At 40.0% G+C, this 14,713-nt stretch overlaps 1 protein-coding gene across 1 annotated transcript in view; it reads right to left on the bottom strand.

Moving 5' to 3' along the window:
• The window catches only part of PLBD1 (phospholipase B domain containing 1), a 51,888-nt gene that overhangs the window by 5,570 nt on the left and 31,605 nt on the right, over positions 1-14,713 (bottom strand). The window contains exons 7-8 of the mRNA XM_072765988.1: positions 2,199-2,399; positions 1,952-2,092 (exon numbers count right to left, since the gene is read on the bottom strand). Coding sequence (XP_072622089.1) covers positions 1,952-2,092; positions 2,199-2,399 — 342 coding nt within the window. The remainder of the gene's footprint in view (positions 1-1,951; positions 2,093-2,198; positions 2,400-14,713) is intronic.

Raw genomic sequence — 14,713 nt, 5'->3', positions numbered from 1 at the left:
ATTTATTTATTCATGAGAGACACAGGCAGAGGGAGAAGCAGGCTCCATGCAGGGAGCCTAACGTGGGACTCGATCCCAGGTCTCCAGGATCAGGCCCTGGGCCTAAGGCGGCACTGAACTGCTCAGCCACCCGAGCTGCCCTGAATCTGCCCTTCTAAAAATCAGCAGCAGTCCAAGGAAGAAAAGGCCTTGAATCATCTGTTCTCTTAAGCACACATCTCCCTCTTGAGGCATGCTGGTTTTATCAGGCTCTTATGAGCTGGATGGATGAGGCTTCAAGGTCAGACAACTGACTTCTCAGTTTTGAATTGCCATCCTAACCAAGTGACCCCTGATGATATGACATCTCTGTAGACTTGGTGGTATAACTGATCTGCTTTGCAATCGAAGTCTCCACCTTAACTATTTTATGTAGACTATGAGCATTTGGTTGGTGTCACTATATAAAATCTCTTGGGGACCTGGGAGTCTGAGGACCAGGCCCTGTCTCCCAGGGTCCATACCTTCCCTGGGTTCTAGTCCTCATCTATCAGCTGATCTATTATTGCAATAGCTTCTTACTTGGTCTCCTGCCTTCTCTTTGACTTCCAGGCTATTCTCCCTTTTCAAACACACTGATATTTTCCATCACCACCATCCTTCCCCTTCATAGCCCCTCCTCTAGCTCTCTCGAGCTAACCATCTCCAAATCACACAGTTTTCATGACACCATTTGTTTGACCTTGTCCCCTTGTTAAATTGGTGGACTCTTTCTTGACCTTTAACGGTCACTCAGACATCATCTTCACTCTCATTCCTTCAACAACTATGCATGCATGTTGTGTGCGCCAAACTCTATGTTTGATGCAAGATAAGAGTGCTTGCTTGGTATTGTGCTCGAGAATTTACAAGAATTATCTCAATTCATTCTCATGACAACTTTGTGAGATTACAAAGGTCCACACTCCCACATTCAAATACTGTTGGGGGCCAGATAATTCAGGGTTCAGGGTCTTTGCAGATTTTAGAACAGCAACGGAGTGTTCATATTATATATGACATGGCAGTTTCCCTGGGCAACATCTCATAATCAAAGGCATTGAGATTTCTGTAGCCTAATGTATAGGCTCCCTGGAGGAGAGGAAATAAGGTCTAAATAGATCAAGTCTACCAAACTCCCAAACAGGTAGTTTTTGTACCAAAATGAGGTCAGTTCAGGTCATATTGCTACTAAGTTTGCTAGTTAAAAATAGAACAAAACAAATTTTGAGCTTTCAAAATTACAGATAAGTGATTGTGGACCTGTACCACTGTTACAGATGGAGAAAGTGAGGCTTGGAGAGAGTAGATAATTTGCCTGAGATTTTGAGGAGCAGAGATTCATTCAAATCAAGGTGGTATCACTCTAAGACCCATGCTTCAAAACGTCTAGGCTCTGGTCTTGCCCTCCAGACCTGCCTTCTCTGATCCCCTGACAGTGGCTCCCACTGGGCGTGGTGCAGCCCACATTATGACTGGTCTTCCCTTTGTGTGCTCTAACGGCTGTTTTGCGTGCTTCCTCATTAGACTGAGCTTCTAAAGGTCAGGGATTTTGTGTGTGCAGCCATACTTTTCCAGGAGCCTGGGCCAAGGTAGCACTTCTATAAATATCTGCTAAATTTGACTAAAAGCTTTACTCAGGAACCAAGGAGAGAAGGTAATATTAGAGCTATGAGAAGTTGTAAGACTATAAATGCCTGGCTTTGTCCCAAATTATACAGTGGCATATAAGAGCTTGAGGTGCAGATTTTACATGTTGTGCTGACGCTGGTTAATTATTTCCCAGTGTAACTAGCAATGGCATTCCCATCCTTCCTTCCCCACCACACCCACACCCCCATCATACAGTCCCATACCACACATTCCCCACCATATACACATGCACACTCACATACTCATCAGACTTTCTAGACTTCTAGCATGAAGAAAGTACCTTTCCGTAGAACTTCAGTTTGGTCAGAATATTCTACATATGTAGGAATTTGCTCCACAATGTACAGAGTGCCTGTGTCAAGGCTGTACTTTGGCTTTACCTTCTTCAGGTCCAGGACCATGTACTGATTGTTATACGTGCCTGAAACATTGGGGGACATGAAGCAGGTTATGGGTATGGCTCTGCTGGTTAACTCGTAATCCAAACATATGTACACGCCGAAAAGCTACTTCTGCCGGCCACTTACCAGAGTTGTGGCTTGAAAAGATCTCTGCCCACTGCCTGCCATCATTTGCCATCATATTGGCCACACGGACTCTTTGCCATGCGAGGAGAGACTGGGGTACCACAAGCTTTAGTAGGGTTTTATTATACACGCTGTTTGTGGTCTGTAGCAATATCAAACCACTGCTAAGAATGTAAAAGTCATCCAGAGACTCCAAAAATCCTATGGGAGAGACAAATATACAAATCAGCATACATTTAGCTGGTATATTCAACCGACATTATTGGTATAGAGCTTTGCATACACAATGCATTTTGCAGAGTATGGGTTATTATGATCCTTGATCTGCAGTAGCCTCTCCTAGTTCGGGCTCACCTCTGTGGTGGTTACTTAAAAGCTACTTATAAAGATGCCAGTGGACTTCTGACCCTATATTCTCTATTGATATTTTTTGATTTTATAATTTGGACAATAAAAATATATTAAATCAGGATTATTCTAATTTTTCAAAATGATAAACAGCAACAGATCCCCACTAGCTAGGATTTTGCAGGAGAACTTATAATTAGGGAGGGGTATTAACAGAGTTCATTGTTGGATATAAGATTATGGATGTCTTCTCTATTTTTCTGTACTTTGCAAATTTTACATAGTGAGTCTACATGGTTTTTATAAATAAGAAAACCATCTATACTTACATAAGTAAACATGGTTTTAAAACTAGGATCTTGACACTCTGGGTCATTCAATGCTTTTTATACATGTTGGTAGCAATACAGGAATATCAGTAAAGCCACAAGTCTTTTTTAAAGGCCTATTTTGTGCTTTATGTGTGATGACTGTGGTGGAAAGCAAAGTACATCAGATACAGCTATACCAATGAGAGAGGATACACTGACACCAACAACGAGTTGTGATGGATGAATTGTCAGTGGTGAACAAGCATCAGAGAAGGGCCCAGTGAGAGAGTTAGAAATGACCAAGGTAAAAACCTCCTTTGGAGCTTCCCAAACTGCCACCATTTTAATTAATACAGCTTATCATTTCTGCCATATCTGATTACTTGTACTATTATTTACTTCCTATTTTTCCTTAAATTAACTCTCTTTTCAAACTTAAAATACTTAACTTGCCACATACAATAATATTTGAGGGACTGTGGAATTAATGTTTTTGCTTTTTTTCTCCTCAGAAAACACATTAAAATAAATACGTTTCTACTAACATGCAAAATTACTTATCCATGAACCACCTACTACCACCTCACCAGCACTATTTAGGCCACACATGGAGGAACACCAATGTATCTGATGCTTTTGCAATCGGGAAAAATAAGATGAGGCTCAGAGAGGTGAGGGCATCTTCGAGGACCAGACAGCCAGCTCCTGACAGACCTGGGCTTAGAATGCAGGTCCTTGAACCAGTCCAGTGCTCTTTCCAACAAGTGTGAACACCTACACTCAGCCTTTATGGCTCTCCTTCTTCTAGCTTAGTGAAGGCTAGAGGAGGAAAGCTTCATGGAGGAAGTAGATCTGGAACTGAGTCTTGAAGCTTGTATAAGAGTTGACTATGGGGCTTGACTATGGGGCACCGAGAGCCTCAGTCCTTTAAGAATCTGACTCTTGGATTTGGCTCAGGTCATGATCTCATGGTTGTGAGGTCAAGCCTGCATGGAGCTCTGTGCTCATGCAGACTCTGCAGGAGGTTCTTTCCCTCTCTCTCCCTCCCCATCTGCTCCTCCCCAAACTCATGCTCTCTGTCTCTAAAATAAATAAATAGGATGCCTAGGTGGCTCAGTGGTTGAGCATCTGCCTTTGGCTCAGGGTGTGATCCCGGGGTCCTGGGATCCAGTCCCACATCAGGCTCCCTGCAGGGAGCCTGCTTCTCCCTCTGCCTGTGCCTCTGCCTCTCTGTGTCTCTCATGAATAAAAGTAAATAAAATATTTAAAAATAAATAAATACATAAATAAATACATAAATAAAATCTTTAAAAAAGGGAGTCAACTAGGTAGAGAGCAGTGGCCATCACAGGTATGAACAAAGATGTACAGCAGGAATAGATATGGCCTAGGAGATTGGAAGTTTGGGAGGTTGAGGCCAAGAATCATTAGAAAATATAGTTGGCCAAAGAATACATACAGATGGCCAACAGACACATGAAAAGATGCTCAACATCACTCATCACCAGGGAAATGCAAATCAAAACTACAAGGAAATATCACCTCACACCAGTCAGAATGGCTAAAATAAAACTCAAGGAACAAGTGTTAGCAAAGATGTAGAGAAAAAGTAGCCCTTCCTTGTGCACTGTAGGTGGGAATGCATGCTGGTGTAGTTCCTATGGAAGACATCATGGTTCCTCAAAAAATTAAAAATAGAATTACCTTATGATCCAGGAATTGCACAGACTATTTACCCAAAGAATATGAAAACACTAATGCTAAGGGATACATGCATCTCTATGTTTACTGCAGCATTATCTACAATAATCAAATTATGGAAGCAGCCCAAGTGTCCATTGATAGAAGAATGGGCAAAGAAGAAGTGGTATATACATAGAATGGAATATTACTCAGCCATCAAAAAGAACGAAATTGCCATTTGCAATGACCTACATGGAACTAGAGAGCATTATGCTAAGTGAAATAAGTCAAAGACAAATACCATATGATTTCACTCATGTGAAATTTAAGAAACAAAACAAATGAACAAAGGGAAAAGATAGATAAACCAAAAAACCAGACTCTTAATGACAGAAAACAAACAGATGGTTACCAGAGGGGAGGTAGCTGGGTGGGGAGATGGATGAAATAGGTGATGAGGATTAAGAAGGGTGCTTGTGGGGGATCCCTGGGTGGCGCAGAGGTTTGGCGCCTGCCTTTGGCCCAGGGTGCGATCCTGGAGACTCGGGATCAAATCCCACGTCAGGCTCCCGGTGCATGGAGCCTGCTTCTCCCTCTGCCTGTGTCTCTGCCTCTCTCTCTATCTCTCTGTGACTATCATAAATAAATAAATAAATTAAAAAAAATTTAAAAAAAATTTAAAAAAATTAAGAAGGGTGCTTGTGATGAGCATAAGAGGATGTATGGAAGTGTTGAATCACTATATTATATACCTGAAACTATAACACTTCATGCTAACTACACTGGAATTAAAATAAAAAAAAGAAAATACATTTGAAAATTCATTCATTCATTCATTCATTCATTTATTCATTCTGCATCTCTTCTAGGCCTGGTAGGGATAGGTAGGGTGCAATCAAATAATAGGAACACCTGAAGCTAAAGATAAGCACTCAGAGCTGCAATGGGAGTCAGAAAGCCTGCATTTCAGTTCCCTGCATTGCAACTAATAACTTTGGCACTTCATATTTCACTTCTGTTCCTTATTCCCTTCCTCTGATAACCTGGGACTAAGTGATGTCATTCAGTGCTAATGGAGTAATTTTAATTTCTAGAGATTTCTGAGTCGGAAGGTTACATGATGAAGGCAGTGTCCAACCAGCTCATAATGAACCTCCACAAGGCTGTCACCGGCCCATCAGAAGTTTGCATAAATGACAGAAAGTTGCACACTCTACGTGGGATAAGGCTTGATGAGTGGATGGCTCCCTTGAATGAAATTTTAATAGGCAACTCCTCTTGGAAGATACAGCCAGGACACTGGATACATGGCTTCACAAGCAAAGTGTGGGTTGGATTTCAATGACCATTCACCTCTCAGGCTGTGGTTGTTTTGCAGTGTTCAAACTGCACAACCATACTTGGCAACCTTGGGCAAGCTCTCTGATAGAAAATCTCCATAAAGTGGAATGTCGTATTTCTGGCATAATAAACTTGCTAATTCACTCCTTGTAGCAACCTCTATGAACACCAGAGGGCAGGCGTTCTTTGATATGTGTGAATAATACTAACATGGAAGGCACAGTGGTTCCTTCAAGAGCAAGATTATTTACTAAAGATGGAAAAACGTAGGCCACCCAGAACTCTGGAACAATGACAGTGAATTGGCCTGCAAAACAAGTCAAGAAGGTTAATTCTATAGTTTAGAGTTTAAGATGAAAAAAGGAAAAGGCTGAGTGGGAGGACAAAGTCCTGAAACATTACATAGAAAAAAATACTCTTTGGTAGCATCTTGCTTCTATCTATCATTAGCAGTTTTGAAAGGCAGACTGTTTTAGATCAGGAGAAAGTGAAACAGTCAAGAATGAAAGCCAGCCTGCAAATAACATTTCATGTTAAGTTCATTGCTGAATTTATTAAGAAATAAAAGGGAACACTGACGGTTAATAAATTTCAAGACTTAAAACACTTGAATCATAACAATAAAGTGATCACCACCCTCTGATGCTATTTAGACCCATTGTTTCGCACAATAATGTACCTTTGGTATCCTATCAGGGGCATTTAAAATGTGCAATTTCCCATATTGCATTAATTAGCTTCTCTAAAGCTCCAAAGACCAAACACACTCATTTTTTCCCTAAAGAGTAGAATCAGTGTTGACCAAGAACATAAGTAACATGCAACTCAGTGTCAGTAGTATGGATTGTGATTATAAAAATAGCTATGCTGCATTTCTTCACACACACACACACACACACACACACACACACCCTCCATATTCTCTGCAGTGTGACTTTGCAGCATCTCCCATCCAAAGATGTCTGTTTCTGTATCTCCTAAATCTGGGCTGGATTTGGATCTGGCTTCGGCTAATAGAATGTGCGAATTCTGAGGCTAGGCCTCAAGAAATCTTGCACATTGCTGCTTACTCTCCTGGAACCTTGTTATTGTCTTGTAGACAAGTCCAGTCGAGTCTGGTCTCTATGTGAGAGACTGTGTGGAGGAGGACCAACCATTTTAGCCAAGGTCAAATTCTAGCCCACCAACCTCCAAACATGCAAGGGAGTTCTTCCAAAATCAGCAAGGCTGCACACCCACTCCACAGACAACCACAGATGCATGAACACGAGCAGCTGAGGTGTCTAGAAAGAGCCACTTAGCTGACCTGTGGACTCAAAAGCATTAATAGTCACATATTGTTTCAAGCCACAAAGGTTTGGAGATTGTTTTTTTATGTGGGAAAAGCAGTGATACAATTTATTAATAATCCAATTATATAACACATTTTGTTTTAAAAGGTCTTACTGCCATTTGATTTAACACATCTGACCTTTGGGGACTCTCTTTTCTTTCCTCTTTTAAGGGAAAACAAAATAATTTTGTACCATGCTCTCAGTCTTTCCACTTAACTTCATCCCACTACTGAAGAGGGACAGTATCATTTCTCTGCCCTATGGAGAGCATCAACCTGTGCTAGGCTGTCTGCCTGAGTCTCTAAGCCAGCATGATAACCAGTGAATAAGCATGTATGACACACAGAGTATGTCCCCAGCACTACACAGTAATCCCCAATTCAGAGACTATATCAGAATTCCTTCAGGAGATTTTTCCAGAAGGCTCATGCCCAGACCACCCTCCGGGCTTCTCTTGGCTCCCCTCCAAGCTCTACCAGAACCTCTGCTTTACAGCAGCAGCTGGAGGCTCTTCTGCTTCCTCACTCTTAGGAAGGGAAGCCCTATTATCCCAGGACATAAAATCCTACAGCCATTTATTTTGCCTGCTTAACAAAGGACTCAGTCTTCCCACCTTCCCGAATGGCATTTATTTGCTTGTCTTCCTGCTAAGATTCCTAACTGGTAGCAATCTCCACTTCTCCTTCCAGTGATTATTCTTCAATTAAGGAAGTATTTATTAAGCACATTTCTGCCTAATCTTGCAGTAGGAATGTGATCAATGAAGGATTCATACTATTGTGCATTCAAGCACACAAAGCCTGTACTGTAAAGTCTGAATATCCTGCAGTGGTCCACATAAAGGAATTAGTAGGTCTCTTAAAAATTACTTAGAGTGACTATAAAGAAGTCAGCTTTATATTTAATCCATAGTCTGTTATAATTCACATCAAAACGAAATCTGTTTTTCTTCAATAATGAATTATCTTATTTACTTTATGTTAATTTGTTTACTGTTTTCTTTTCCATCTATACCATAGCATGTAAGCTCCATCAGACTTTTTCTGTCTTGTTCACTCCAGCACCAAAAAGAGGATTTGACACAGAGTAGGTGCTCAATAAATAACTGTTAAATCTAAGGAAGAAAGAGGAGATAGTGGTGACTAACATTGACTGTGTACCTACCATACACCAAACACCTTGCTTTAGAAGGAAGAACACCATCTGATCGTCACCAAAATGGCACTTCAATGAGCCACTTTTTAAAATACTCAGCCATTTAAAGCTAATAAACAGCATTTTCAGGAATAAATCAAAGACTTAACTGTCAACACATGCCTTTTCCACTATACTGAATACTTGACAGACATGATGGGAACAAATATGTAGTCTTGCAGATGGCAACAGCTCTTAACACACACAATGGAGGAAATACAGTAGAAACAATGAAAAAGAGAGTGAGTCATGGGGAGCTGCATGTTTAAACAGGGTAGAGTGGGGAGAGATAGGTATGGCCTGGGCAAAGGAAGGCCTCAGTTCCCTGGGTGGTGCCAGAGAATGAAAGAATGGCACTTAAGAAAACAGAAATGAAGTGCTATAAAATCTATCTGCAATTCTTTGAAAGAGGTACCCTTGTTCTACTTTTATTTCTTTTCCTCCCTTGGTTCTACTTTTTAAAAAGCAGAAGACATAAATCTTGGTGTGTATGAACTTTCAAAGTGTATATATTTCAGCTTTAGGATGAAAGTATCTGAGATAAAAGAGGTAACATGAAATCAGTAAAAGTAACTATTGTATACTAAGGCAATTTTGTAATTTAGGCAGGTAATAACATTATGGATTATGAGAGAGGCAGCTACATTTTCTTGGAGGTTTGAGACTCTTCTTTCTTCTTCCTGTGCACTCACTTTAAAGTATTTGAACTTAATACAAGAAAAGACTGAGCAAAGTCTTTGCTACAGACCAATAGAATTGCCAGAGTCTCAGTGGATGGGCTTGGATCCAGTGTTGTAGAATCACCTGGTATGTTTGTTGCAAATGCTCCAGCCCAGACCAACTCAATAAGAATTTCTATGGATGGCTCTTTGGAATTTGCATTTTTAGCGATCTCCCCCGAGAATTTTAAGTCCAAGGGGTGTGTGTATGTGTGTGAGGGAGGTGATGGGATGCCTGGATGTTATGCAAAGTAGCAATGCTTGCAGTCTTGATGAGACACACTAAGTGCATTCCAGAGAACCTCACTTACAGATAATTAAGCCTGAAGACCCAGCCTCTTAGGAATCATTATTACTGGAATCCTCAATTAAAACACTTTGAATATATTCCAGCTTTGTTCCCTGTGCAAAAGCTCCACCCCATGGCGTGCCTGGGAGGTCTTGAGCTCATGGCTCTTTTTTAGTTTTAACCCTTTAACTTAAAAGCAAAATGAATCGTTTCTGAAAGAACAACACCAACAAACAATGGATATTTTATAGTCAGATATATTGTGTTTGAACTCAGTCCCCAACCACTGAATCTAGTGATTTTGAGCATGTTATTTTTTTCTGAACCTGTTTTTTTTTTTTTTCTGAAAATGCAGATACAATATCCTCCTTGTTAGGTTTTCATGAAAACTAAATGACATCACACACACCAAATATTTAGCATAGCACCAGTCACAGTGGCAGGCACATAAGTAGGAAATAAACAAATACTGTTTTTTCTTTTTATTTCAATAACAAGTTGAGTACACACAAGTTTATATCAATTTACTTAAAACTTGAGGACTACCTAAATCCCATAAAACTAGTTAGGTCCTACTCCAGTCATTTGTAACCAAGGTAGCTACCAAGAAGTAGCTTCAAGGTCCAACCTCTAGGCTGAACATACAGGATTGCATCTGAAATGCCTTGACAACAATTCCTGCACATCTTGGACTCCTGGTTTTAAATGAAAGTTGTAAGAGAGAGCAGTACGTAGAGAAAAGATCATGTCTCTGGCAGCCCTCACCTCCACCTTTTCCTTTGTTTACCCTTCTATCCCCCTTGTTCACACTGGAGTGCATCATCCATTATCTGTCTCCCTTCTTTTCTTTTTTCTTTCCATTCCCCTTTTTTCCTTCTTTCTTCTTTCTTTGCTTCCATAAATATTTATTCAATGATTACAAAGGGCAAAGCTATGTGCTGGCTCTGGGGGTGCAGGTTAAATGTGGACTAAATGAATATGGAATATGAATATGGGCTCTGAAGAAATTATGCATTGGGTATCAGGAAGCTCAAAGGAAAGCCAGCCTACTTATAACAAAATTAAATAAGAAGGAAAAGGCAAAGATATCTGGAAAGTCTCCAAATTTTTGGAAATTAAACTGTACACTTCCAAGTGAGTCACAGATCAAAGAAATCATGTGAGAAATTATAAAATATTCTAAATGGAATGAAAATGAAAATAGAACATATCAAAATTTGTCAGATGCACTGAAAGGAGTGCTTAGAAGGAAATTTATAGCTTTATTTTCTTCTAGTAGAAAGCAAGAAAGATAATTATGTAGGATTCTACCTTGTTGGAAAAAAAGTTGATTAAGCACAAAGTACAAGAGAGAAAATGATAAAGATAAGAATGGAAATCAACAAGGAGGATGAATGAACAAACAATAGGAAAGAAATCAATGAAAATAAAATTTGGGTATTTACTGAAAATACAGTAAAACTGACACATCTCAAGCTAGACTAAATAACAAAAAAGAAGATATAGTACCATGAATGATTAAAAGGACCTAATTACAGATACAGACATTAAAGGGCTCATAGAAAATACTATAAATAGCTTTAGGTCATTTTACTTTACTCATTTCACAAACATGATAACTTTGAAGAAATGAACAAATTCCTTGAAGAATTTTTAACAGTGGCACAAGAAGAATTAGAATAGTGCTGTATCAATAAAAGAAATTGTATTCATAGTTAAAAACTTTCCAACAAAAAACCCCATGTCTAGATAGCTTAATTGATTTCTATTAAACATTTAAGAAAAAAAAAATGAGCAGTCCTACACAAACTCTTTCAGAAAACACAGAAGAAAAAAAAAATCCAAACTCAGATTATAAGGACAGGCCTACCAGGAAACCAAAACTATTACAAGAAACCACAGACCAATATCTCTCACAAATACAAGTGAAAAAATTCTTAACAAAATATTAGTAAGTTGATTAAAGAATAAATAAAAAGAATACTATGGCTAAATGGGGTTAATCCCAGGAATGTCCAGTTGGTTTCACATCTGAAAGTCAACCAATGGAACTCACCATGTTAGTAAAGGAGAAATATATGGTCATTTTAATAGATGCTGAGAATTTCACAAAACCACATTAAACAAAATGGAGGGGTGTTCTTCTTTAAACTCACAAAGGGTATTTTCCATAAACCTACAACTAACATTATTCTTTATGGTGAAAGATTGAATACTTCTCCCCTAAGATCAGGAATCAGGAAAGGATTTTTATGCCACTTCTAGTCTACATTGTCCTGGAGGTCCTACCAATGCAATTGTGCAAGAAAACAGACATATTAGGGAAGGAAGAAGTAAAACTGTCTTTACACAGAGATGGCATGGTTATGTATACAGAAAAATTCCAAGAAATCTACAAAATGGTTGTTAGAACCAAGTGCACTTAGAAAAGTCTCAAGGTACACAGTAAATACACAAAAAAATCATATTTCTATATTGTGATGGTTTAAAATTTTTCATATATTCTTTGACATTCTTCCCTTGAAAAAATAGATTCTAATTTCCTTTCCTTGTATGTGGGCTGGTCATAATAATGTGCTTCTAATGAATAGAATGTGGTGGAAGTGACCATGTATGACTTCTGAGACTAGGTCATAATAGGCATTGCTGCTTCTGCCTTGTTCTTTTGGATCACTTGGTCTGGGTGAAGCCAGACACCTTGCCATGAGGTTACTCGAGCTGTCCTGTGGAGAGGCCCACATAGAGGGGAACAGATTCGCCAGCACCATCTTGTCAACCATGTAAGTGAGTCACCTCGGGAGTATGTCCTCTGGCTTCAGTTAAGCTCTTGTAGATTTCAGCCCCTCAGTCTTTGCATCTGCAGCTAAATACCCAGATACAGAGAAGTACAGACAAGCCATCCTCACTGTGTCCTAATCTAAATTCCTGGTCCATAGAAACCATGAGATACGGATTATTGTTATTTTGAGCCTCTAATTTTTGAAGAGGCTTGTTATGAAGCAATAGATAAACTATAAAAGCAATGAACAACTGGAAAAGGAATAAAATATCATTTTTGATTATAGTAGCATCAGAAATTATTTAGATATAAAAATAACTAAAAGCATGCAAGACCCTTTATAATGTATTGTTTAAATTAAAGAAGACCTAAATAAATGCAGATACAATATTTGTGGATTGAAAGACTTAGTATTACTGATATGTTGATTTACTTTGAATTTATTCAAAGATTCAATGTCAAAATCAGTAGTCCTTTTGGCAGTGAAGTCTTCATACAGTAGTATCAGCTACCTTTTTAGTGCTGCCATTCCCTATGGGATTTCTATGTCTTACTTCTTTGGCTCTTGACTGCATAACCAAAATCAATAGTTGGTTTATCCTGGAGGGGGGCTAGCACAGGGCTTTTATCTTCCTCAGTTGTCAGGTAAAACAGACCATGGCAATTCAAAACCGGATGGGATGCTTCTAGAACAAGGTTATCCAGGGCTACCTTCCAGAGCTTCCAGAGCCCCAGGTGAATTATTTTTTGCAGGGCTCAATTTGATGAAAAGGCAGATTGCAAAATTCATAGGCCCATATGAGGTATTAGAGACTTATAAATGAAGATTTGGAATAATGGGTAGAGAAAGATACCAATATACTTGTCTATTGTCTGATCAGCACACATAAAGATTTTTTAAGGTGTCCAGGTACTAACTCTCTACATTCTTTATTATTAGGTGCATTGTTCCTGAATAATTTTATATTGCCCACTATGGAAAAAGGTAGCAATATTGTTATTATTAATAAAGCCAAGACTCTTTGTAACCTGTCTGTACTGAAACAACATAGATTTCTTTGCCTCTGCAGTTCCCTAACACTATTTACTTAATGACTCTGCAAGTCTGCAGTCTATCACGCCACCTGTGAACACTTGCTTCTAAGGACTCTCTCAAAAAGCATTACTGTACTTATTAATGATGACCACAGATGCAAATCTTACCAAGAATGCCCAGAAAAGAGTGAATGAGAACTCCCTTTCTGGTCATTAAAGCGCCATTCAGAATTTTATAGCATAAACGTACATAACAGATTTTCCGTCTGTGTCTGTCTTCTCTTGGACTTCTTATGCTGTAATCATTGCATTCCTAGAGTGTGCTTTCTTTCCATACTGACTAAACCCTACCTTCCACACACCCCCACCAATGGGCAGGATAGGTGAGAAGCCTGTGGGCGGAGCCAGAAGAGCAGTCCCAATCCCACAAGGAATGTCCATCCAGCTGAAGACTGACCTGAGAGAATAGGAAATTGCCTTGTGGGGCATGACATCTGCTGCAAAGGTCTGTTTGTGTCGTGGAGCAAAATTCTCAAGAGCCTTTAAAAGGGTCAGGCCTAACGCTCCCCAGAGGACCACTGAACACATGCTACAGAGACAGTGGGGCGGGGGGGGGGGGGGTGACCGTCCCGAGAGACCCGCACTGGAGCACAGGGTAACTTTCACTCATTGCCTCCTCTGCCACCCTCCAGTGCTGCTGAAAGGACGTGGTACTTCAGTGACAACCAGGTCCGCATACATGCTTAAGCCCAAGGGTAAGAGCAATCTCTGTAGCCTAGAGCTCTGAACACAGGTTGTGTCTGATATGAGGGCCACTCAAATCATCATGTCACCAACATTGTCAGCACAATCATGCAGAAAATACACTGTGATGGCAGCAGAAAGGATCTGCTCACCAGGGCCATCCTGGAGGCTGGAGTCCCAGAGCCCCTTATGTTGATGAGCAATATCTTGTTGCTTGGGTAGGGATGGAGGGGAAGAGCTCACATGGGTTCCTGTCTCAGCTTAGCCTCACCTTGATGGCTCTGCTATCCTTCTTGGTCCTGGGCACTAGGAGGGCATTTTGAAAATTTCTGTAAAAGTGCTTCCCTACATAAGACACACATGGGCTGGGAACTTTTTTTTTTTTTTTTTTTTTTTTAAAGAGGGCTCCAACCCTGAGATCAAGACCTGAGCTGAGATCAAGAATTGGACACTTAACTGCCTAAGCTCCCCAGGCACCCCCTAAATAAGGCACACATGGGACACAGGCCAGTGCCAGGATGCCCTAGTACTGCCAATCTGGCTGGTCTTGAGGTCCTGGAGGGGGCACTTAGGAAATTTTGAGGAATGCACTTCAAAGAAGAACCATCACTCACCTGGGCCTGAGGGTAGTCCTGAGGTTTATCAACCCCTGGCCTACTTGTAATCTACTTTTGACTTTCTCAGGACATACCATGTTAGTATCTTCAGGTGAAATAATTTCCCCAAGGATAAAGGAAA

This window comes from Vulpes vulpes, chromosome 8 (genome assembly GCF_048418805.1).
Source record: "Vulpes vulpes isolate BD-2025 chromosome 8, VulVul3, whole genome shotgun sequence".
NCBI classification, from domain to species: Eukaryota; Metazoa; Chordata; class Mammalia; order Carnivora; family Canidae; genus Vulpes; species Vulpes vulpes.
The sequence above is the reverse complement of the archived record's forward strand: the minus strand, read 5'-3'. Positions and strand labels throughout refer to the sequence as shown.